At 36.8% G+C, this 25,570-nt stretch overlaps 1 protein-coding gene across 1 annotated transcript; it reads left to right on the forward strand.

Annotated features, from left to right (window-relative positions):
- Positions 1 to 290: 290 nt before the first annotated feature.
- On the forward strand, positions 291 to 24,999 carry LOC139139408 (uncharacterized). Its single transcript, XM_070708316.1, has 22 exons — positions 291 to 504; positions 1,308 to 1,366; positions 2,172 to 2,258; positions 3,084 to 3,182; positions 7,354 to 7,473; positions 8,579 to 8,684; positions 9,477 to 9,598; positions 9,864 to 10,032; positions 13,799 to 13,927; positions 15,049 to 15,238; positions 16,709 to 16,818; positions 17,281 to 17,406; positions 17,577 to 17,837; positions 18,184 to 18,326; positions 18,656 to 18,818; positions 20,221 to 20,331; positions 20,664 to 20,944; positions 21,685 to 21,767; positions 22,048 to 22,088; positions 22,220 to 22,316; positions 22,841 to 22,952; positions 24,219 to 24,999. Exons 1-22 carry the CDS (start codon positions 393 to 395, stop codon positions 24,282 to 24,284), a joined length of 2,787 nt encoding a protein of 928 aa, XP_070564417.1. The 5' UTR covers positions 291 to 392; the 3' UTR covers positions 24,285 to 24,999.
- Positions 25,000 to 25,570: the final 571 nt, after the last annotated feature.

A 25,570-nucleotide genomic window follows, 5' to 3' on the forward strand; every position in this document is an offset into this window, starting at 1 on the left:
GCATGCTCTCAAAAGCACTGCACTGAATCGGACTCAAATAAACACAGGGTTTGCCAATGGACACGTGATGGCTTTACGAACATTGTCAATGTGCGAGACGCACTACCTATATTCAACATTGCTTTTCCTTATTTACGGAAATGAACTTTGAACCATGGGCATAGAGGACACGAGGAACTGTCGACAGTATATCAACACACAGGTCTATAACCTTTATGTCCTGTTTCGACTACGCACGCTCACAAAAGCACTGAACTGAATAGGACTAAAATAAACCCAGTGGGGTTTCCAAACGGGCACATGACGGCTTTACGAACATTGTCAATGTGCGTGGCGCACTAGACCTATATTCCAGATTACTTTTCCTCGATTAGGGAGAAGAACTTTGGACCATGTACACTTTCTCTCACGGGGCTTATGCTGAAGATAGTCCTTCTACAAGTATGTCACCTGCAGACAAACACGTCTTATGTTTATGTTGGCTTGTAAGATTGCTCTATATTGGTAAGTATATAGACACACTGGAAAGTCTCTGGATCTTGCTATACGAATGTATCTGAAGTCCTTCACTAAGTTGACGTGCTCGAGTGTAATTTTTGCATACTCACATCCTGGTGGATGCAATCGAATATCGCAGTGCGTAAATTCTTTCGTTATTTAAAAAGTCCTCGTGTTAGTAAACTAATCAAGGAACGTGTCATCGAGGAAAAAAGGAGACTGATTTTTATACTCTTGAAGTTCGTCATCTGAGCAGCTTGCTGTATATGTGTTCATCTGCGGCATTTGAACTCCTTCCTGGTGTCAATCAGTTTCCAAGACAAGGCCTGTAGTTGTGATGAGAGTGAGTCGCAACGTTTCGAAAGATGCGATGCTATTGACTGTTAGAGATAGCAACTGCTGAAAAAACCTCACAAATCGGTTCAACAAAAATGCAATAAACAACAAACAACCTATCGCGACCACTGAGGTCAGACCTCGTAATACTGAATAATCATAAATCTGTGATCAGTAGACTTATATACAGTTATGATTAAAAAACGATTGGAACTAATTTAAGAGAATTGAATCTAATTCTTTCAATTGTTAAAATTTATAAAAAGTGTCAGGTGTCTTGTAGCTGAAGGTTGCTATATTACAAATTACTCAATGACATAATAATAAGTGTATTGCACAAGAGGGACAGTAGATGAGCCGACAGTTGCATTTCGACATTGATACTCTATCGAATTATCCCAAATTAGTTCCAATCGTGTCGTTACTTTGATATAGTTACATTATAACATAGTATTAATGGAATTTCGATTTAGTCTCTTCACGTCCAGCCGAAGTCCAAGATAAACTCAACTTTACCATTAGCATATCGGAGGTAAGTAAAGCTTCAATAAGGAATCTCCATTCCATTAATATGTAAGTGTCCTTCACCATTATGGATATTATGCAATTACGGTTTATGTACAGGAAACGGCTAAACCAGGAAGTGCAGAGTGCTGCTTCAAAGCCATCAGATTTTGAGGAGAGAACGTACATTTTTACCCGATGCAATTTTCCGGGCAGTTAATTCTAAGTCTAAAGTTACATATCAGCTAATATTCAACGGCAATATTTCAACGCTCTTGCAGACACATTATTATTATCAATTGTACCTGAGTCGTTGTCCTTTGTGATAGCCTTTACCTACCTCTTTTGATAGTGTGAACCATTTTTGCGCCTTGCTGAAAAATTTGGGCGAATTCACTGTTTCTGTACTGTTTTATTGCTCTGGTCACGATGAGCAAGCTATAGGATAACATACTAATTGAACAACCTCACAAGCAACCTATCCTTTCGTTTGGAACTGTGTTGCAGGAAATGAACCTTCACCTTTATGTAGCACAAGTTTAACGTTATAAGTATTTCCGGCATACAGCGAACGTTGATGGTTATACGCATTTCGTCATGTAATGCCTGAATTCCCCTCTGACTCAAGGCACGAGTGAGATTGTTCACATGAATCAGAACCTTGTTGTCTTTTGCCAATGTTCCATGTATAATGAATGCATCGTCTTTTGCGGTTTCAATCAATTTAAAAAAAGAAAAAGGATAAAGTTACCAGTTTGAATGTATACAATAGGTAAACAAGTGTTTATGGGTCATAACGTAAGTGAAACTATTTTCTTCCGCTTGACTTGTAGAGCCTGAAGCCTGGTACAAAAGTGTTCAATCTACATGATTATATTGGAAGCACAGTAACTTCGTTCCAGATTCGGTCTGGAAACAAGGTAAGCGACTGTCTGTAAACAGGCGCAGTTGCTAGACAATGTCGTAGACGTTTTTTATGTTATAATTACGTCATCGCAGAGTCACTGAAATAGATTAGCGGGGAGTCAACGGAACGTACATCTATATTCACGTACAAAAACATTTTAAATCCTTTTATTATTGAAACAATAAACGCGTAATTTTAGGTAACACAAGACGAAGTGACAAGGAAATAGACACCCAGATGCAAAAATTAGCGTCAATTAAATCGTACACTATTAGCTCCTATTAGCAAAGGAAAAGAGCGTCCATAAGACCATGTGAGCATCTTCGTTGGAAAGATAATAATATTGTACCTAGCCATGGGCAGAATAAAAGCACAAGTAGAGAGAAACATAGAGGTATGAAGTATTGTAGGGAAGGTAAACACGTTGTTAATCCACACGCTGTCAGATCTATTGGTTCGGCGTATAATCAGCTCGTCAGTACAGGCAGTATGCAAACCCATTTACAGGGAGTAATATACAACATCTCTAAAGGTGTGACGCAAATATGAGAAGAAAACACATTGAAAAATTCGAAGCCAATGAGCCTTTTTGGTAAGCACTCATATGCAGTTTTACATTGAACGTCGATAGCAAAGCTTTTGATCCCGTATAAATGGCTTATTGTGTATAGAACGTTTGGTTCTTAGCGGAAGGAGTGCACGTACCTTGGTGTCTGTTCACAAACATTGTTTCCCAATACAATTATTCTTGGGAGCTGTGAACAGCTGTCAATATCTTCTCAGAGTGTCGCTCAAATTTTGAAGTGTTGGGCTTACTACGTTTTTCTTTCTGTTGTAGGACAATAGGTTCAAGATGTGGCGCAATGGTACTCTTGCGACAAATGGCTTCTTAGACTCGGATGTAGACGATCGCTACAATCTAATCATTTCATTCATTGTAAGTTTTAAGTTATTTTTGGGCATTACCAATAGTAAGTAAGGGATATAGGTAGGGGTCCAGTACGGCAACCGAGGAGGCTCATGAAATCACTTTTCATACTTTTATTTCAACTTTAATTTTGACTTTGGATTTCCTTTGCATTTTCATTTTCATTTCGAGTTTGGTTTTCATTTTGATTGGTTCTCTCGAATGAAAATTGACTTTCGATTCACTTTACATTTTGATTTTCCTTTTAAAGTTAAAATCATATTCATTCTTGAAAATGAAAGTAATTTTCATTTCCATTTTGATTTTGCTTTTGATTTTATCTCGTTAATGAAAATTGAATTTAGATTTCCTTTACGTTTTCATTTTCATTTTCATTTCGAACTTCGTTTTGATTTTGTGATTTGTTCTTTCGAATGAAATTGACTTTCGATTCATTTTACATTTTTGTTTTCGTTTTAAAGTTAGAATCATATTCATTCTTGATTTTCATTTAGATTTTAATTTTGCTTTTGATTTTATCTCTCGAAGGAACATTGAATTTAGATTTCCTTTACGTTTTGATTTTCGTTTTTAAAATAAGAATCATTTTCATTCCTTTAAATGAAATGAATTTTCATTTAGATTTTCAGGTTTTTTTTATTTTATCTCTCGAAAGAAAATTGAATTAAGATTTCCTTTTTGATTTTCGTCTTTAAAAGAAGAATTATTTTCATTCCTTTAAATGAAATAAATTTTCATTTCGAGTTTTAATTTTGCTTTTGATTTTATCTCTCAAATAAAAAAGTGACTTTAGATTTCCTTTACGTTTTGGTTTGTCATTTCCATTCTAAAATACGAAATTAATTTTCATTTCGGGTTTGATTTTGCTTTTGATTATCTCTCGAATTAAAATTGACCTTAGCTTTCCTTAACGTTTTTAGTTCTTAAAAATGAAATTAATTTTCGTTTCGAGTTTGACTTTGTTTTTTTTTATCTCTCGAATGAAAAGTGAAGAATTATTTTCATGATTGAAAATGAAATTAATTTTCATTACGAATTTGATTTTGCTTTTGATTTCATCTCTCGAATGAAAATTTATTTTAGATTTTTTTTTTACATTTAGATTTTTCATTTTCATTCTTGGAAATGAAATTAATTTTCCGTCAACAGAGTGAGTAGAGAGGTACGTTGGCCGAAAGCAAGCTTCCATTGTCCTTTGAATCGGTAGAGCCCTGAAGTGACATGTACCGTACGTATAATACGCCCGGCCAGCGCTATGGCTCTCTTAGGAGCAGGACCGGGTTCTGGCGCTACGTACTGTACAACTGAACACTGCCTTCGGCCAACGTACCTCTCTACTCACTCAATTGACACTTATTTGGGCTTGTGAGCAAATTGAACGGTGTCGAACGTGCCACAGTTGTGTGTGGTTCGATACCCGGAGGCCACTAGTCTGTGCCCCACTTTCGTAAGCAATTTGTTTCTAACGGATACACAAAAGGCAGCCGCGGTGTATCGAACCACACGCAACCATTGAATGTGCCACACAAAATAAAGTGGGCTGTCGCCAAACCGCGCCAAGCCCATCTGAATTCGCGCTTTTATGCTTAATTCACGTCACCCTTTAATATTGCATCTTAAAATCACGGACAAGATTAGCAGGCCACAAATGAAGAGGTAATAATCTAGCTCTGCGTGGCAGGGCTGTGCTGTTGTGAGAGGCCGTATAACGACGGTAACACACAGCCCTGCTCTCGTTCATGTGTCTCTACGTCTTTCTTAGGGTCGGGATCGGCAGGTTCGTCCGCGCAGCCATATACAAGTGCACCAATGGTACCTAAATTTGTTTACACGTACATAGATAAGTAACACTTTTGATTGGTCCAAAGACATCATGTGACAATCGAAAGGTTAAATGTTAAAGGTTAAGAGTCAAAGGTTGAAAAATGAAAATCAAAAGTAAAACGAAAAACGATTTTGAGTTGCAAAATCGAAATCTAAATCAAAATGAAAATCATTTTTAAAGTGAAGGTAAAAAATTTATTTCAAAATAAAAACAGAGCTGTATATACATTCATATTGAGAAAAATGCAGCAGAAAAGGACTCATAATATGTGAAAATCGGCTACTTTTGGCCATGACCTCTGCAGTTTTACCGCCCGGGGTCTTACTCCTATCAATAAGTGGACCATATGTGCCGCCCGAATGGGTCACTTTTTCACGGTCGGTTTTTTATCGGAAGAAACCAAAATTATGGTCGATCATAAAGCAAATGTCCCATACTATAGGAAAACATTCACACGCAACAGAATAAAAGTTAAATTCAACATATTTGTCGAGCAAATCCCTAATGACGGGTTATATTATGGGAATATACATGGCTAGATGTTTCGACTTGGGAGGCATTCCCCCGTAGTAAAATATAAAGAGTACTCCTTCCGGGTTTTTAGCGACCTTAGGGGTCGGGAAAAAGGGCGGAAATTTTTGAAACAATCATCAAAATCAATTCAGAACAGATGAAAGTTAAATCTCAGTAAAGATCAAAATGAAAGTCAAAAACGGAAATTGTTTTAACTTTTATTAATCACATAATTAAGTCAGATCGAACTTTACTCTTTGAGTTTAGCAAAAAAAACGAAAACTAAATCAGAAATGCATTTCATTTCGCAACGTAAAATCAAAATCACACAGAAATATAAAGCGAAATTTAATTAAGAGGAAAACAATTGAAATTAAACTAAAAATAAAAATGAATTTAATTTTGCTGAATGAAAATGATTCTGTCTTTAGAAAGAAAATCGAAACGTAAAGGAAATCCCAAATTCAGTTTTTATTCAAGAGCCAAAATCAAAATCAAAATCAAACTCGAAATGAAAATAAATTTCGTTTCCAAGAATGAAAATGAAAAATCAAAGTGAAATGGAAATTCAAAGTCAACTTTCATCAGAAAAGAAAAATCGAAGTCAAAATCAATCTCGAAATGACAATTAATTGTATTTTCAATCATGAAAATGATTCTTACTCTAAAACTAATATCAATATTAAAGAATGAAAAGGAAAAACAAAAACAAAAAGGAAATCTAAAGTCAATTTTCATTCGAGAGATAAAATCAAAAGCAAAATCAAACTCGAAATGAAAATTAATTTCATTTTCAAGAATGAAAATGATTCTTACTTTAAAACAAATATCAAAACGTAAGTGAAATCTTAAGTCACTTTTCATTTGAGATATAATCAAAAGCAAAACTAAAACTCGAAATGAAATCAATTTCATTTTGAAGAATGAAAATGATTCTTTATAAACAAAAATCAAAACGTGAAGGAAATCTAAAGTCAATTTTCATTCGAGAGAACAAATCAAAATCAAAACCAAACTCAAAATGAAAATGAAAATGAAAACGTAAAGGAAATCTAAATTCAATTTTCATTAACGAGATAAAATCAAAAGCAAAATCAAAATGGAAATGAAAATTAATTTCTTTTTCAAGAATGAATATGATTCTAACTTTATAACGAAAATCAAAATATAAAGTGAATCGAAAGTCAATTTTCATTCGAGAGAACAAGTCAAAATCAAAACCAAACTCGAAATAAAAATGAAAATCAAAATGCAAAGGAAATCCAAAGTCAAAATCAAAGTTGAAAAAAAGTATGACAAGTGATTCCATGAGCCTCCTCGGTTGCCGTAGTCTAGCTATAGTGTATACATAGGTAAGGAAATATTAGGAATGTAGACAGGATGGATCAATAAGTAGGTATTATATGAAGTTAGTAATTGGGAGCTTAGGTAGTGTACACAGAGGTAAGTACATATCAGGTACGTGGATTAGATGGATGGATCAGTATGAAGGCATGGCAAGTTAGTGACTACTTCTATGAGTGTAGAATGTTTGGACCAAGGACATTGGAGGATCGCGTTTACAACGGAATACTAACCTAGAGACTGACAACTTGTACATCCTAATGCTCTAGTTTCCATCTCCTGGATGGATCTTTGCTACATCAAATATGTATATACTAACGTATCGCAAATAGCTTCATTCATTTCGGTTGGGTCGTTAAATCTACACTACGAATCACGGCAATGAATCTGTCACCGTTTTTAATGAAGAATGGATCTGGCATTAATGGGCTCTTACTGTGCACGGGGACCTGGCTGTGCGAGAAGAAATGTGAATCCCATTACTTTTTTCTTTAATAGCGCAATTCACAGGAAAATGACGCGATGCTGGAAGTTAATATTCTCGATGACAGCGACTGGCCACCGTTTTACAACTCAACGTGCGAAACGCCAGTTTACACAGGCGCTCCAACTTACCTTGTAAGTAAATCATGTGTATCAATCGATCCGGCCGGGAGAATACCAACTTCAACTTCCCTTTGTCAAAAGAAATACGATTGTTTGAACAGAGATTGAGTTGCATAAAATATGTTAGTTTCAGATTGTGTATGAAGTGCTGTAATGCCGGCAGATCCAAATGTTACAAAACATGACCATGCAGAATTTGATGTAAGCAACGTTTATTGCACATGGATTAACTTTAAGTAGTTGCAAATCAAATCACCTTGGAATGGTATACGGCAACAAATGCATGTATTTCGTCCTCAGCGAAACAATGAGAGTGACATGCGCACAGTAAGTGAGGCTACCCACCATTCCCCTTGATTTGTTCACTCAGAAATTTTTTGCGAAATTCTTTTTCATTTTTATCAATTTCTTAACAATTTTTAACTTAAAATTTAAGTTCAGGATTATTTTTGAAGATAATTTTCCAAAATTATTGATAATGTTTAAAATTCGAGAGTAAATTGAATGAGAAGTTGATGTTTGGAGGTGCTAAAAATTGCACACTTGTCAAGATAAAGTTATCAGCAACTAAGATGGTCTCATCATACCACCTGTCAGACATGCAAATTTCCTTTGTTACGAACATTAAAAAAATCAATACCCTTTCTTTTGCCAACACAGATGCAACTTATTCCCTTAGTTTCCTTGAAAATATTGTGTATGGCTGTCAAAAATCTATGTCGACAAAATTACAAAATTGCTATCTCCTCCACGGAAAAGAATTGATCTTCTCATTATTCACAGTGAGAAATCAGAAAATTATGATGATCAGAACAATGTTGCCAAAATTTTGAAATATGGACTGAGTTGTTCTGTGTACAGAAGAAATTTGCTTCAGTTCAGTGAGTGAACTCCGTGTGTACAGATCATGGAGGATTGTGGGTAGCCTCACTTACTGTAATGCGTGACCATCAGTACATTTATCTAAACAATCCATAAAGAACGTAGTCGACAGAAGTGATATTCTCGCTTTTCTCAATGATCGTTTACTGGTACTGAACTTCTATTTTAGTATTTAGTCAGAGAAAGTAAACTGACAATTCAACAACGCCAATGCCTCCATACCTTGCTTTTGTAGAACGGTTATCTCATGGCAGATGTTTTCCTTGGCAAAGAACGGGTATCTGGATCCGACATCCGATTTCGAAATCTGATCTTAAAGACCGACTCTGATAATGGGCGATGTAAGTGTTCGTACTGTAAACCGAGCCCCCTTTGTTTATAGGATCTTGAATACTCTTCTAGTCATAATTTACAACAATTGAACTTTGTCCTGGAATCCCGTCTCTTTAGTAGCAGGGTGATCGTATATCTCACAACCTCCTCTATAAAGATTTGTAAACCAGCTTGCTTTTTAATTTGTTTATTTACATATTTGCTTGTTGTCTTTTTCTTTCTCGTTTATTTTATTGATTCTTATTTGTTTTTTGCTTGTTTGTTTTTTCACTTTTTTCATTATTCAGCCTGATGTACCTGTGGCCTAAAGTGGTCGTTGTAAGTGCGATGACGTACGGTTAAGTTCAGATAACATGTGACGGAATAAAGAATGTCTGATTTTTTCGATTTCTGTTTTCGACAGAATTTATCTTCTTCACGCATTTCGTAAATATAAGATCACAAGAAATCATGTCGATGATTGTTTATGATTTGGCTTCTTTTACCGTGGCAATGGTACTTATCTCAGTTTTGATATGATAACCAAGCAGATGTGAATGAGAAAAATTCGAAGAATTTTCTCGCTTTCAAATCACCTGTTATGTTTTCTCGGGAAGTGACTTTGCGTAATTTGGTCAATTATTTTCAGTATAATTGCCTTGTCTCGCTTCTGTGTTATGTTTGGTTTGGTATCACTTGGATGATAGTGTTTTCGTTGATGTAATTGATAAAGATATCTTGCTTATATTCACCTGCTAGGTGGCCTTATGGTGTTGATTTGCTATATCTTACATAACCTAAACACTTCCTCAAATATTTAGGTAGCTTCTACAGCGTCGTCCAACTAGAGTCATACTCGGGCGTTCACGATTATTCCGTGAAATTTGACCAGCTAGCAGGACCAGCAGTTCCGGTACCAAAAATAAATACCTTTGAAAACGGGGTGCGTACATTTTGCAAGAGCTAAATTTTCTTTACGAAACGTTTATCCCAAATAATGTTATTCTCAGCTTTTCTTTTGGGACAAATATGAAATTCCTTTGTTTCACAAAAAGTTCACATTTCTTAAATTTAAAAGATCGTGTATAGTGTAATAAGATTGCCCAGTGCTATACTGAATAGGCCTCGCGACATAAATGTGTTTTGGTGCATTGCCGCCCCTGCATGATTTCAGCGACAATTTTCATTGACAACCCGTTTTCCTCCAGGATACTTTTCCAAAGAAGCTTTCGAAGTATTCGAAGCTGTCGGATCCCATAGCTGAGTTAATCTTCGATCAGTTTTCCACTGTCGCCCCCATCGTTTGGCTAATATCTGTCACTCGTTTATCAGAGGACAAAATCGTTTACACATTGAAGTCAGAGGCTGTCATTCAAGGTAAGCTAATAAATGTCAATTTACCAAAAGTTGGTCACTCAGTTAATTTATCTGTAAAACAAATTATTTTGCTTTCCCTATTCCTCGCTAGAGACCCTAATATTAACGTGCTTTTCTATTTTCGTAAACGTTAGGGCATGTGTTTGCAGTAAACAGATTGTTTATGTAATAATCCCTTGTGCAGATATGTCGGGAACTAGTCAAAATCACGTGATATACCCGATGCTAATTGTGGTTTATTGCTATTATGTCATAACATTAAAATTAAATTATGGTGTGAAACGTCAAAAAGGGAATTAATTTGTCTCCAGCTGAAAGGTCGTATCTATATTGCGAAAATAGCACGGTTATTTTCACGTCTCGACCAATCAGATCGCAGTATTTGCACCATTGATATACTGGTATGATATAATACTTATTACATGCTACCAATATAGTGATGGCACAAATATAGGGATCGTATTGGTCGAGATGTGAAAATAACCGTGCTATATTCGCGATATACCGCGGTTGGACCATGCGCGAGCTCTCTGCTAGAGAAAAATCCTTTTTGGATGATTCACGCCACAATTTTAATATACTGTTATGATATATGGCAATAACCACCACAGCAACTGGTATACCACTCGGTTTTGACCAGTTCACTGTATAATACAGTGAACTTTTCAAAATATCAAGCCATACCGTCGCTCGATGAGTCTGACCGTCTGTTGCTGAAACATCAATGTGTCCTTGTGGTATATTAATATTTGGAAATAAAGACACAAATTGCCTTTATTTACATACCTGCACGGCATCCCAACTATAATACGCCTTTTCATACGAAAACCACGCTCCTTATAATTTTACAATTTTTCTGAAGCTTTCACTGAAAATTACCAGAAGTTCAACAAAATTAATATTAAAAAGCAATCAGAGATTTGATGAAACCATCAATGCATCCAGACCCTCAACCCAAACAGTAGATTCCTCATTCACTTCCTAATATCCGTGTCGGCGACATCATAGGTAAAGAGTGGACTTTGCAAATGGCAAGTGTAGCTCTGCAACAGTCGAAAACTGATGAGGTTTTACAGTACATATCCCAACGTTTACCGTTAAATATCAATGCTGATATTATACGGTAAACGTTACCATGATTGAGCAATACGGGAATTGATTATGCTAATGGTTGTAACCTGTAATAAACGGACGGGAAGTTCTAGATGCTTGTTATCTTTCAAGCATGGCCACTTTACTGATATTCTGTGACTGAATTCGGTTGTCTGATAGAAAAAGATGGCATATGAAAATTTCAATTTCAATTTGAATTTACGAATGAAGGTACTCAGACACTTGCATATTACTGTCATTTCACTTATATTACTTTCGTACTCGGTAGAGCCTACAAACTTTTCGACTTCAGATCGATAACGGCTACGCCAAAACATTCAGTGACACATACGATGAGGTTGAACAAAGACAATAAATCACACATCAACATCTTATTGTCTGTGCACTGCAATGTTAGGGCCAAAAGAAATTCAATGTTCCATATCCAATGTATGTGTGTATATGTAGGAAAGAAACATACTTCCCATACACCTTTATGCTCAAAACAGTAAGCTGATGAATTTGTTTAATATGTTATGACAAACATTGCCCTTTTTATATTTCAAGCCCCCAAAAGAGAGCTAAGATTCGAACTGCCATATAATCACAGAGAAAATGTTTCAAAGAGACATTAAAGGTTTCCTAAATGACAAGTACATTAGGGATTAGTAAATACGCAGAACATTACGGGAAAGCTCCATTAACTTAGGAATATCCTACTTCCCTACTTATTTATCAGAGGATCAATTTGACAGACCAGCCTTTCCTATAATGGCACTACAATGGCACCAGCTGTTGTTTCGATGCTGTTTTTCTACAATCGTCACTCGGAAATTATTTATTGTATGGGGCTTCTCATTAAAGTGTATCGGTACAGGTTCAGTTTGGTTGTTGTTTCTGATAAATGAAAGATGGTTTTGTATGCGGTTGTACAGAGTGTCACCTGTTTCTCCTACGTAGACAATTTTTCTGCATAAGCTGCATGAAATTGCAATATCCAGGTCGGTGGATTTGCAGATAAACCGCTAATACAATGGAGATTATTCGATAATATATGGGGAATATGGATACACGGAGCAGAAAATCCGGAAGCATACCACAAATTAGCCAATACTATACATCCTAATATACAAACCACAATAGAATATTCAACGAGTGAGGTGAACTTTTTAAATGTTACTCTCCACATTTAAGATGGATTCATTGAAACTGATACGTACACCAAGCCAACAGACATATTCCAATACCTGCACGCAGATTCAGCCCACCATCCAAGCGTGTTAAAGAGAATACCATATGCATTAGCTTCAATACCAAAGACGATATGCTCAAAAGCAGCCAACTATGAAAGAGACCAAGAAAAAATCATCCAGAGACTAATGCGCCGGGGATATGATGAGACCAATGTCCAGAAACAAATCAGCAAGATTGACAAAAAAGATAAATAAGACTTAATAGATATGCAAAACCAAAAAAGAAAGCAAAAATACAAAATCAGGGTGGTATTTCTTATGACGTACAACAGAGCACTACCCGATGTACCCCAAATCCTCGCCAGAAATTTACATATCCTCCACAGATCAGAAAGATGTAAAAAAGCTTCCACAGCCGCCAATGATAGCCTGGAGAGAAAAGGACGAGACATAGATCACGACTGACAAACACACATGCATTGAAAACAGTCACGGGGACAAACCCAGAATCAGCACCGTGTACCATCAAGAAATGCGCCACCTGCCCGTATATGGAAGAAACTAGTACATTTAAAGATCACGATAGCTCAAATTATAACATAAGCCACCACATCAACTGCAAATCCACCGATCTGGTATATGCAATTTCATGCAGCTTATGCAGAAAAATTGTCTACGTAGGAGAAACAGGTGACACTCTGTACAATCGCATACAAAACCATCTTTCACTTATCAGAAACAACCAAACTGAACCTGTACCAATACACTTTAATGAGAAGCACCATACAATAAATACTTTCCGAGTGACGGGTATAGAAAAACAGCATCGAAACAACAAAATTTACAGGCAATTAAGAGAATCATTTTGGATTAGAAAACTGGACACAATAAACAACGGAATCAACAGAAAAAAATAGGCTGCCACCCCCACCAGAGGGCATGGACAGGCACCAGAAACTGTTACATAATTGTTACATAATTACTCTTTTGTCATGCAAGGAGTTTTGAACTTGACAGTGGCAGTTCTAGATCAGTGACTGTAGTGGACCCAATGAAGAAGAAGGGCTTAGTCCCTTCGAAATATCTGGGATATACAAGCTCAGAGTGGAACATTGATTTACTCTAATACATTATTAACTATTGAGACTGTTTCCCTAATGGAATAGACAAATAAAATAACAGTCATCCGATTGCCATTTGGGACCTGGATGTAAGTATTGGTAATTGTCTATGTCCAAAAATTGCAATGTAGATACGATCAATATACTTGGTAGTGATAGATACCTCGAAAAAAATTAGAAACAATTCTCTGGATCCGTGTACTACGTCTCTAGAATAGAAGTGATCCCGGCATCATGAAGCCATCTATCGCATTGAAGGCGCTACGCTCGGAATACAAGCTCCTTCACCTGTTGGGGCAAAGGTATTGTTCATAATTTGCACCCGCTTTTGTCAACAATATCGGACATTGTGTTCTGCAGGCTGCCCATCTGGTCGATATGGATTTTTATGTGATAAAGACTGCATATGCCAGAATGGCGGAATCTGCCATGGGTTCAATGGTGCGTGTAAATGTTCTAAAGGATGGACGGGACCTGCCTGCGATATAGGTAAGAGTATTTGATAACTTAAGTTTGCCGTAAATGTGTTTCTGTCTTTACTTTAGATTTATAATTATTTTGAGAAGGCACATTGCAACATTAAATCAGGAGTCCTTTACACAAATATAGGTGCAATATAAAGGCCAACCGGAATATGTGACACGCTTTCGTGCAACTGTATATTTACATTTTTATGGTAAAGTTTCGTATTCCTATCCGCGTTAGCACCGATGCTGGGGCAAGCGCTCACCCCGTCCTCCATTTCAAATCGTGGTATATTCGAGTAAGCGCCCTCTGCGACTTTTCACGTTTTTCACATTGTATGTAGCCCGATGATTGCATTCGCGTTTGTTAAAGAATTAAGTCTTATTTATACATAGTAGCTGTACATGTTAAAGTCTTTCATTTTCCATGTTGTTCAAAAGGAAAATAAATAACAGAAAGATGCGGAACGGAAGTTGCTGTTCCGTTTGTGTCAATCGACTAAGACCATACTTTATTTGCATAAAAAAGATGGCTGCGGTCACTTTTGAACATTTTTAGGTTTCATCTAGAAAAGCCAAAAAAAATTCTAAAGAAATTACATGCTAGGAACCCTGGGCACTTACGCCGGAAAAAAGGGCAACTGTATAGATTGACTACTTCTTTCCAAATGCTCGCCTGAAAAAAGTTATTTGATTAGTGCCTAAAATGGTGTCATAACCACTATGCAATGTCGCAGACCCTTTAGTACGCACTTTTTCTTTATTAAACTATTAATGTAGAACGCTCCTCTGGAACAGATATTCGGACTCTCTAACCTTTGCAACTCTTTTCTGATCTACCACTTGTAGGGGCTCATTTAAAAGCTCTTGGAGAAAGAAAAACTTTCACAGTCTTAGTTTTTCGAAAATTCAAAATTTAATTTTACCGCATAGGGTTAACACAGGAATGGCCGCCATTTTTAATTTCGAATATAGCAAAATATTCGGTAATTTGTTTCACTAGTTACAAACTTTGCACAGTGACCCCCGATTTCTATTGTTGATTTCAAATGAGAATGGTTGAAAGTTTCTTTCAGGAAAGTTGAGCAAAACTTTAAGTTTTCCACTTTCGAGGCGCATAACCTTAAAAGGCCTGCTTTATTGCAGTTTCAAAAGTGATATCGGTGGTACCACGAAACATGGACGCTAGTTATGGTCAAATGGTCTATCTTTTCTGTACGTACAACAATGTCAAAATCAACTCTATATATGGAGTGACATGGACTTTTACCAATGGTTCATCTATTACAATATTGCAGAATCCTGCGTTTGATATTGTATATGAGGAGGACAACAGGTCAGAGTTGTTTTTTTTATTTTTAGGTGTGTGTTGGTTGAACGAGCAGAACCGTACAATCGAGGTTCCTAATGGGATAAGCCCTGTATAGCATTCATCGCTTTGATTGAGTATGTGTGTAAGCGAGGATGTACATGTGTGTGCTTCACTGAACCTCACATATCTGAAGGGGTCAGGCCCATTGACAACATCGTAATTCGGATATTGAACCATCTTTTCAGAGGTTGGGTTGTAACCGGTTGGTTTTGATGGCTGGCATCTTTAATAGGTGAGATGGTATCTCACGTTGCAAATTCGAATTTTACAAACACGTACATATCAGTTTGAACATTCCAGGCAACCTACACAGAAAGAAAACAACAGGCAGATTTCAATACATGCCTGTAACAGGGTCTGATCAGTACCTGTAACAGTACCTAAGAAATAACCTCTGTTACAGAGCCTGTAAAATTGGTCAGATATCAGGGGTGTATGAACAGGTCTGTATCAGGCCTGGTATTACATGAATGTATACAGTGATGCAATTTCTGAGCGTATCCAGTGCTGTGACCACATGACTGAAATACTGGTGTACCAACAGTGGTGTGTCAGTGTTGAATTTACAGGGCCTGTTGCAGGGTCTGAAAATTTGTCAAGTTTTAAGGGGTGTGTAATGACTACATGTGATTAGAACCTTGTATCTTGCATCATCATAAAGGCGTGGAAGGCGAAAGTTTGTTCTGATAATGGTAGCCCGTGGGATCACCATTGTTGACAATGCACAGGGCAAACCGGACTAGTCTCTCATTCAAACGTTAATATGGCCACGAGGCCAAAGCAATTATTTAGACATGTCTGTACCGATTTCATTCAAAGTTGGCACAACAGGTAAACGTGCAACGCATGGTTCGTTCTAAATACCAATAAATACCAAAATACCAATACCTTGATTAAAGCAGCTCTATCCATGGATATTGTAAGGAAAAGTGTCTGTTGGAGCAAGACTATTTCAGACTTTTTTATTTTTAAATATTTTTAGTGTTTTTCTTTCTTGTCTTGTGACGCAGACGTTTTATTGTTTCATGTTTTTAATTTGAGCAAGTTCTCGAAGTAAGGATGATTATATTTTGTACATGCTTGTAAATTTCTTCAGCAGTATGTTCTGTTATTGTTGAAATGTGGCCATTTTGTTACATTTCTCTATGTTTTGACGTGGTTCACCCAACTTGTTACCAACGCATTATGCATATTTGTTTTATTGATCACATGTTCAATTATGGACTCTCGACGGTCATTTGTCACATTTTTTAATGTTTCAGGCGATTTCTCATTATGTATAACAAGCAATTGTTGTTCGTAGTAGGTATTAAGACAATATGGTACGAGTATGTAGTATTAAACTTAATTTGGCTTCCAATACGCTCCCAAGGCGGTTATGTTTCTTCCAAATTTTTGAGCAAGACAGTCGCTTCGGCTTTTTTTTTCTTTCAGTCGACTTGAAATTGACGACTTCAACGAAGGGGATGTCGGTGTTTATGAATGTTCAATAAACGATCAAGAAGGGGTAAAATACGCCGCTACAGCTACAGTTACATTCGCAGGTAATTTGTGTCTCCTCGATCATCATAGCATCAACGAAATTGCAAACAAAGACAACCATGTCAAAACATTTTCCCTGCATATATTCAGGAGAAAAACTGATTGTAGCTTTTTATCTTGTCTTTGCTGTAGGCAAACAATTAAACAACACAGTGCCACGTATTTGTTGTCAACAATACCTCCCGCCCCCGGGGGACAGGTTCGCCCGTTAAAGAAGACTTTTAACGGAGTATTAATGGGTATAAAACATCTGCACAATGGTATACTACTTGTCACGGAACGAGTTTTATATATTCAGATTGACAAATTTTACCGGCAAGCTCGGTATATAATATGTCCATCATAAGTATTACGATATTAGGTATTGAAATATGTGAAGTAATATTTACTAAATCTACTCACTATCGAGTAACATTCTGTACATATCGATGGTATCTTAAGGATGCACTTTATTTTCATGATAGGTTGCGTGGACAATTTGTACGGTGCTTTCTGCAACAAGACATGCGATTGCAAGCAGTCAAGTGAATGCGATCGATTAAATGGCTGTGTTTGCCTGGCAGGATGGACTGGAGAAACGTGCGAACTCGGTGAGCATTTTCATTTTTTTCTTTACATTGCGGTTATCATCATCATCATCATCATCATCATCATCATTAAATACTAACTGAATTTAAGAATGATTTATTGTAGTACGTGAACAATTTATCGCAGTTGTGCTTTAAGACGTACTCCAGCTGATTCTTTCCTTTTCCCTTAGATGTCAAAGCACCGAATATCACTGACTGTCCAGTGGATCAAACTGTGCTTGCAGAAGGTGATGGTGGCTCCGCCACAATTAGTTGGATGAATCCGACAGTAACTGACAACTCCGGTCAGCCAGTTATTTTTGGATCAAGTCGAGAATCGGGGGAGAGATTTAGTGTTGGAAAGCACGACATCATCATGTGGGCTGCGGATCAATCAAATAATACTGCATTTTGCAATTTTTCGGTAATGGTTATAAGGCCGCCAGAACATGGTAGGTTCTATAATGTTAATTTTTTCGCATAGCGCCAAGTTATTGTTCTATATGATGACACTGACAATTTTACACGAACGACCAATCGCTCCAAGTTTGTGGTGTCCCAAACCTTTTTTTATTTTAAGCTTTCAATGTAGGAGGGTTTTTCCTGTATACCACTTCAGCCATCTTCAGATTCAATCTTAGTCATGCACTTTGTAATAAATATAAAATGACAAGCAAGAGATGGACGCTACATAATGTATTGAAATGAAATTAGCAAAATATACACGAAGGTACCGAAAGCATAATTATATTTATGATGAACAAATTAACTTATGTTTTCCCGTCTTATTATCGACAGTTGGCACCGAAGTTATACCAGTCTACATGTGGGTCATAATAGCGGTAGCAGTTGTCATTATTCTGACCCTGAGTATCTCAAAGAAAGAAAGGCGTTACAAACTTCTGGATGGAAAAGACCGAGAATTTGACGATTTCCTACAGGCAAGATTCAGAATTCTAATTGAACAAACTTATATCGATGTATCTTGTTAGTTATAAGGCTTTGACGAAATGTTCCCTGACATATGTGTATCGTTCTATTCCCGTTTCATCCGAGAATTCCGCTTTGAGAAGGCTAAATTAGTTAAACGCAGTGATGATTTCTGTAGTTTAATGAGATCGTTCGAAGTGGATTAGTCTAATTGCGTTTGCTATGATGGTTACAGCAGCTTTCGGCTCCAACTTAAAGTGGATCTCTCTGTTTTTCTCAGTTCGTTTTGGTTTTACGTGATTGCGTTTGATTTTGTAAGTCTCTTGCTTACATGAAACAGGAAAATTTGCCGAAAGCAGCACTTGCTTGGAACGTTGACAGGGCAGCATTGAAGATTCTAAATGAAGAACCAATTGGTGTTGGCGAATATGGTAGAGTGTACAAAGCTAGATTGAGCGTCCGTGGAAAGGAAGATATAGTTGCTGCTAAAACGCTCTGTGAAAGTGAGTACTGAAAGAACCATCGGCAATACAGCTCTCTTATTCTCGCATGCATTGTTTATTAAGGTAACTTTATGGAATTACAATTTTGCATGGACTCCAAAGTATCTGTAACTTGTAGAACACTGATTCAGTAGCTGATGAGTCAAGAGCAACACAAGTTGAAATTGCGCACGTTTCTGTTCGAAAATGCCAGTTCTCTTTGGCCAAAACTCAGGCTATTACAACTCTTTAGCAGATACAAAATACCACAAATATACAGCTGTGTAGACGAAAACATAGAGGGAAACCCGTTTATTATAAACTCGTTTTGTGTAACTGTGTAACACAAGTTTGTTCTTGACCGACCTCAATTCACAGGGATATATTCGGGGACAATAAATACTAATATGATAGAAACCAAATACGTTTTGTTGTCTGCAAGTTACTTTTTCTGTCTACCTTTCTCTTACCTATATGCTCTGTTCGCTTGAGACGTGACGAACTGCCCACTATGTCAGATATGAGTAATAAAATGCGCCCTCTTTCTTGCTTCCGCGCGTGACCTCAATCCGTTGTGGGGGAATCAGACTCGATAATCCTGCAAAATATTCAGGTCACGCGCGGAAGCAAGAGTTCACCGAAAAGGACGCATCTTACTACGCACGCCGCTACATGCACAGTGCGCAGTCCGTCACATCTCAACCAAGCAGAGCGTATAGGTAAGAGAAAGGCAGACAGAAAAAAAACCAAACTTTTAGACAACGAAACTTATTTGGCTTTTATCATATTAGTATTAATTGTCCCTTAATATAACCCTGTGCTCAAATACGGGGATTATGGTTTTCCGCCCTTAACAATTGAGACAGAACCCTTCGCTGTTTTCGCTTGAGTAAAGATATCATCTACTCTTTAGCAAAGGTTCGTCGCTGTTTTTATTAAACCATGCGAAATTCCAATAATAAAAACATACAAAATGTGAATACTCAAGTAGGAATTTTCATCTCATATCAATGGGATTCATGCCATCATTCGAATAGAAATGCGTGTTATTACAACAACTCACTTCCTGATACTATACGGGTGGACCTACAGTGTGTGAAGTCATTATGAAAGGCAATTTTAGAGACGAGGAGCCCGATTAATACTGGACAGGAATCGAATAATTTTGCAAACCAAAGGAGTGCTAGGGGTCCAGTTGAGTTATGGAAGGGCCCTTCGAAAAGCCTTTAGCCTTCATGTGGAAGACTAGGCCCAGTGTTTTCTGGTGCACCTAGGAGATGTTGTGTATAATCTTTAGGCAAACCTTATTCAAAGTCTGCTTCGTTGAACTATATGTGAACTCTTGAACTGTAATGTTACTTAATACCAGAGGGTAGCTTATGTGGCCTGGCTTACTGACCAAGATGTTCTCAATTAAATTCAGCTCGTTCAGACGCAATCAGCCGGAAGAATTTTGTGCGTGAGATTCAGTGTCTTCTGGAACTGGCATGCCATCCAAATATTATTCCCTTTCTTGGCATTGTGATCATTGGAGGTAAGAGTTCCTACATAATCATCAATCAAGTTGACAGGAATTTTGTACTTCGAAAATCAGGTAAAACTTCCTATGGAAAATAAGAGACGTAATTATGTTATCGTTATGTGCATATTATCTGAACGTGTTTCGTAATTTCGTTGTTTTATAAATTTTCGTTGACCTATTTAGTTCAAATTGTAATCTATATCAAGCTGCGTTTATGTGTAATTTCAGATAAGTGTTTCTCACATTTGTGTTAGATGGTATTTAGCGCGTGATAAATCACCCATGTCATCTGCCAAAGTTCCTCTTCTCTGTTGTGACTATCAAATTGTTCCTTTTCCCTAAAGAGCCAAAGTATATATTGACAGAATACGCATGCCAAGGTGATCTGAAGAACTACCTCATACAACTGAGATTACTCCGCACAGAAACAGAAACACTGTTGATAAAAGTTGCCAGAGACATCGCCAATGCACTGTCATTCATGTCAATGAAAGGTGTGATGCACAAAGACATCGCTGCTCGCAATGTGTTCTTGACTAAAGATTTTACAGCCAAGATCGGAGATTTTGGACTTGGACGAGACGTTTACGAAAGACTTGGGAGTGATTATCATTCGCCCACATGGGTAGGTTGTTTATGTTTAGTCACTGAGAGTGATAAATATTGTACTCTGTGAAGAAGTGATGGCCGCGGTTCTTTTGAATGTCGATTGCGATGATCAAAAGTTTAGACTACGCTGTATACTTGGGCCATTTTGCATGTTTAACTATTAAGGTATTGAAACGTTTGCTCAAACTTATATATTACCTTAGGAAATTTTAAACCATTCTCATTCCGAATCAAGAATAAAAATAGGGTTGACCATGCAAAATTTCGCACTAAATTAACCAGCATTAACAGATGACTGAAATTCAAAATAGCCGCCATTCAAATGTTAAGTCTGTGAGGAATAATAACATTTTCGAAACTAAGACGATGAAAACTTTCTCGCGATGAGCTTCAAAATGAGCCCCAACAAGTGACAGATAAGAAATGTTTCGGTAAATTTTGAGAGCCCCAACATCTGCGTCTACTAACTTAAAATACTTTTTCAATTGTTTTTTGGTTTCGTCTTCTCTAAACATCTGTAGGTGTTCTTAACACACTTTCTCGCTTTCTATCCACTTCACCGCGTCAAATACTTTGTCTGGTAAACCGTGACTATTTGTTTCTTCGTACACGTATCTCTCTATTTGACTCCTCATATTAAATGTGAACACACATCATCGTAAGGACCAATTGTTTGAAAACATTCGCCCTCTCTTGTTTTTTACTGTGCTTAAGGCTGCTTATTCGCGGCTGACCTCGCGATACATCTCTTCCCAGGCAAATATTCATTATCGACTCCCATTAAGATGGATGCCTCTGGAGTACCTAATGGATGGAACCTTCACACTTGAAAGCGATACGTAAGTTGACAGGTCGAGGGATGAACGATTGGAAGTTTTGTGTTTCAGAATGTATGTGCAATAAACAGTCTCCGTGAAGAGATAAACATTCAGCAGGGCTTCGTTGAAATAACATCTCTCTGTCTTGTCACACGAAATATGGTAACGAACAACATGTATGCAATGACTTCATTTCAGATTATTTTCTGTCCTTAAAAAGTAAAAAACTATTGTCGTGTGGTTAACATTCGTTGATATCTTACTAAAAAGGAATGTCGTAACTTGGTTTTCGGTTTTACAGATGGTCATATGGAATACTGTTGTGGGAAATAGGAACGCTTGGTAAGTACTGATAATAACATTTTGCCCTGGAATATAGTTTTCGTCCGAGAAAAAACGACAATTTTTATATTACATATGAATTATTCCTATCAGTTTAATTTTGTTGCATTGGATACTTGTCTTTTGTCAAGGTGGTTCTCCCATGATGGATGTTCCAATGGAAAATTTACTTGAGTATCTACGAAGTGGCAGAAGACCGGTTAAACCAGAAGGATGCACACCCAGGGCGTGAGTGATCATTTTTTATATCATATCCCCAAGACTGGTATAACCAACATCACAAAGTTTCCATAGGCTGATCGTTTCTTTTATCTATCAAGTCACAACATTGTTTTTACAATGAAATGTGTCTTGAGTTCATAAAAATGAGAATTTGGTCTTCTCTATTTAATTTACCGTATTATGATATTCCTTATCAGATTCTGTCATAAAGCGCAACTATACTTTGTTATAATATTGCTATGTAGTTATACCTGCTGCAAAAAGTCTTCCGACCCCCGCTTTACTATTGATATTACGCAACTGAGGCAATCAAATAGCATAATACTTACAGTGGAAACTGTAACTTTGACCCTTGATACATTGTGTTTCATTTTGAGTCGATCGTTCTTCTAAATCCATGCGTATACCAACATCATACTCAAAGCACATCGTGGTTTAAGCACACTTAACTCTAACTGCCTGACGAGTGCCAAGATATCGATTATGTCTCACTTAACTATCATAGACTTTTGCGTTTCACCTTGTTGTAGATACCGGATTATGCAGCGTTGTTGGAAATCAGACAGGTACGAGCGGCCATCCCCCGACGAACTCAGAGCTGAGTTTGATAATATATTAAGAACGCCAGCTAACAGATCTGAGGTATGTATTCATTCGTTCCCACTGAGGTGGCATTGTATCGCGCCTCGAAAGTGAAAAACAAGCCTTTGCTGTAACTTTTCTCTGAGCAGCTTTCAACCATGTGATTCTCTTTCCAAAATCGACAATGACAATCACGGGCCGCCACGCAATATTTGGTAAAACAGAAACAATTACAGTAAATTTGCCGAAGTCTGAAATTCAAAGTGATCTGAAATCTGAAATACAAAAAATCCTCTCGGTGTTGGCTCAAAGGAAAAAAACTATAATTAACACGATCGGAACTGATTTAGGATAATTGGATGATGAAGAATGTCTATTTAATCTGCAAATGTAAGCTCATCTGCTTTTCTTTTTAAGTTATACACTTGTTTTTATGAGTAATTTGCACTATTGCAACATTTAGCTATAGGGCACCTAACACTTTTGAGAAGTTTGAAAAATATGATGATCCAATTATCCCAAATTGGTTCCAATCGTGTTAATTTTCGATTTTCACAAAAATAACACATTGAAACCCTTATTTTCTCCAGAGCCTAGAGGCTTTAAAATGAGCCCCATACCAAAACAGGAATTGTAAATGTTAGATAGTCTGAGTTTCTTTCCCAGGGACGAATTCTACCTTTAAGGCACAAAGTTGCACTTTTTAACCTTGTTGTGATATCAGAAAACATGAAATACTTACATACACTTACTCAGTGTACAAAACGATCACAAGATATAACTACAGAAGTGTCAAACATTACCCCTTTATTAGTGCATTTGTATAACGCAAGGGAAAGCTGCTCTTCTTGTCTATATGAAATGCACCATCAATTAAGATTTCATCACGAACGCTAGAATGAGGTCCACACTCTATGGCACAATGCATGTTCAGCCAATTATGGTGAAGTCTGTGCACAGCACTTGATTTTTGGTACATACCATAGAATGCTTCACCAAATTTTAATCTTGTCTGGCTGTAAGCCGAGTTGAGGTAGTGCACAGTTTACAAGTATGTCAGCATGTTTAAGGAAGTCAAACTACACAAAATACGTTATGTATCAATCACAATTAATGAAACAAGCTCAAAAAAGAGAGACTTTATGCCTCTAAGAATGTAAATTCACTCATATAGTTTTATCAACCGTACTTTATTTGAATATAAGAAATAAATTGCTCAACGATTGTATTTTAATAAGTTCTCTTATACCTATTTTTCATAAAATGGATTCCTTCTCTACATAATTAGCGTTTAAACTTCAAATCTGATGTGATGTATGTTTGCAGAGATTTTTCACTGCAGCATTCAAAGAGAGACACAACAACAGACACGATAACGAACTGACAGGATGACCTCTTTCATCGAAACATCGGAAAGGACTCTAAAAATGAAGGCAGCTTGGTCAATCTACACCGGATGAAATAATGAAATTACCTACTTTATTGTACGACTAATTTAATGTTCATGACATACAAGAAATACTTTGTATAGTTTTGTGGTGTACAGTATCAATTTGAATTCAAGTTCTGTTGAAAGAACAAGCCTGCACTTTTTTCCTTTGTTTTACTACCTCTGTAATAATTTGTGAAATTTGTATGTCAGACATCGTCCAAATACAAGGAAAACCATGTTAACGTCGACTCATACGGACACATGGAATAATTACGTAATACTATATATTTGTCTCTGGCACGGTCGTCTATGTATTATGTATCTATGTAAAGATTTGTATTTTATTAATGTATTTCAATGACATTCGGAATTGATGTTTTCATTGCTGTCAGGTGACGAGCGTTGACATACTTGTCATAACATTAGTGGCTTCTCTACATGCTTAGCATGTCGGAAGAATACGTCTATTCATGGTTTATTTTGACAGTTTGGATGGTTTGAATTGATTATATATACCCCTTAAATAAGTAATTTGTACATTATATCAATTGTAATTCCAAGCGACTGTACTTAATTACAGGTATCCTTAAAGGTTCCATAAATTTCCTCTTTTAAGTTCGGTAATTTTGATTAGAATAAATGATTGTAATAAATGTCTTTGAGAAGTGATCAGACACTTCATGTATCTGTTACTTTTTCTGCTCTATATTACGTACACAGATGACCAAACACTGCTGCCAAAATGAAAATATCATTTTATGCTTCAAAGGTTGGAACTCCACAAATGTCTAATGAGATCACTTCAAAATCAATATAAATCCTTATAAAACATAACTTCTACACATAGTTTAAATAATATAAGAAGAAACTGTGATTCGTTATCAGCCACCATTGCTGGTACTGTAATTTCTTAACTTGAAACTGGTAGTATACTAGGTAGTTCTTCTGATGCAGTCCTATGATGAAACAATTATGGTGGTCGGTTATGCAGTACTTTTAGGTTCGATGTCTGCTATTATTAGCAGACTTCCTCAGTTTATCCAAGGGACATCACGTCATATCATCGCTTCGTCTAATTTCGCTAGATCATCATATAATTGTTTTGGATTTGTTTAGGGTTATAAGACTTAAAAACGATCTTTGTAAAACTTCAGCCTACTTTATAATAGGTAACAACTTTCACACACTCATTTCTACCCGCACTACGACTTGTCCTCTGCCTAACGCATTGTTATGCCCAGTGTCG

The sequence above is a fragment of the Ptychodera flava genome, chromosome 1 (assembly GCF_041260155.1).
Source record: "Ptychodera flava strain L36383 chromosome 1, AS_Pfla_20210202, whole genome shotgun sequence".
Taxonomy (NCBI): Eukaryota; Metazoa; Hemichordata; class Enteropneusta; family Ptychoderidae; genus Ptychodera; species Ptychodera flava.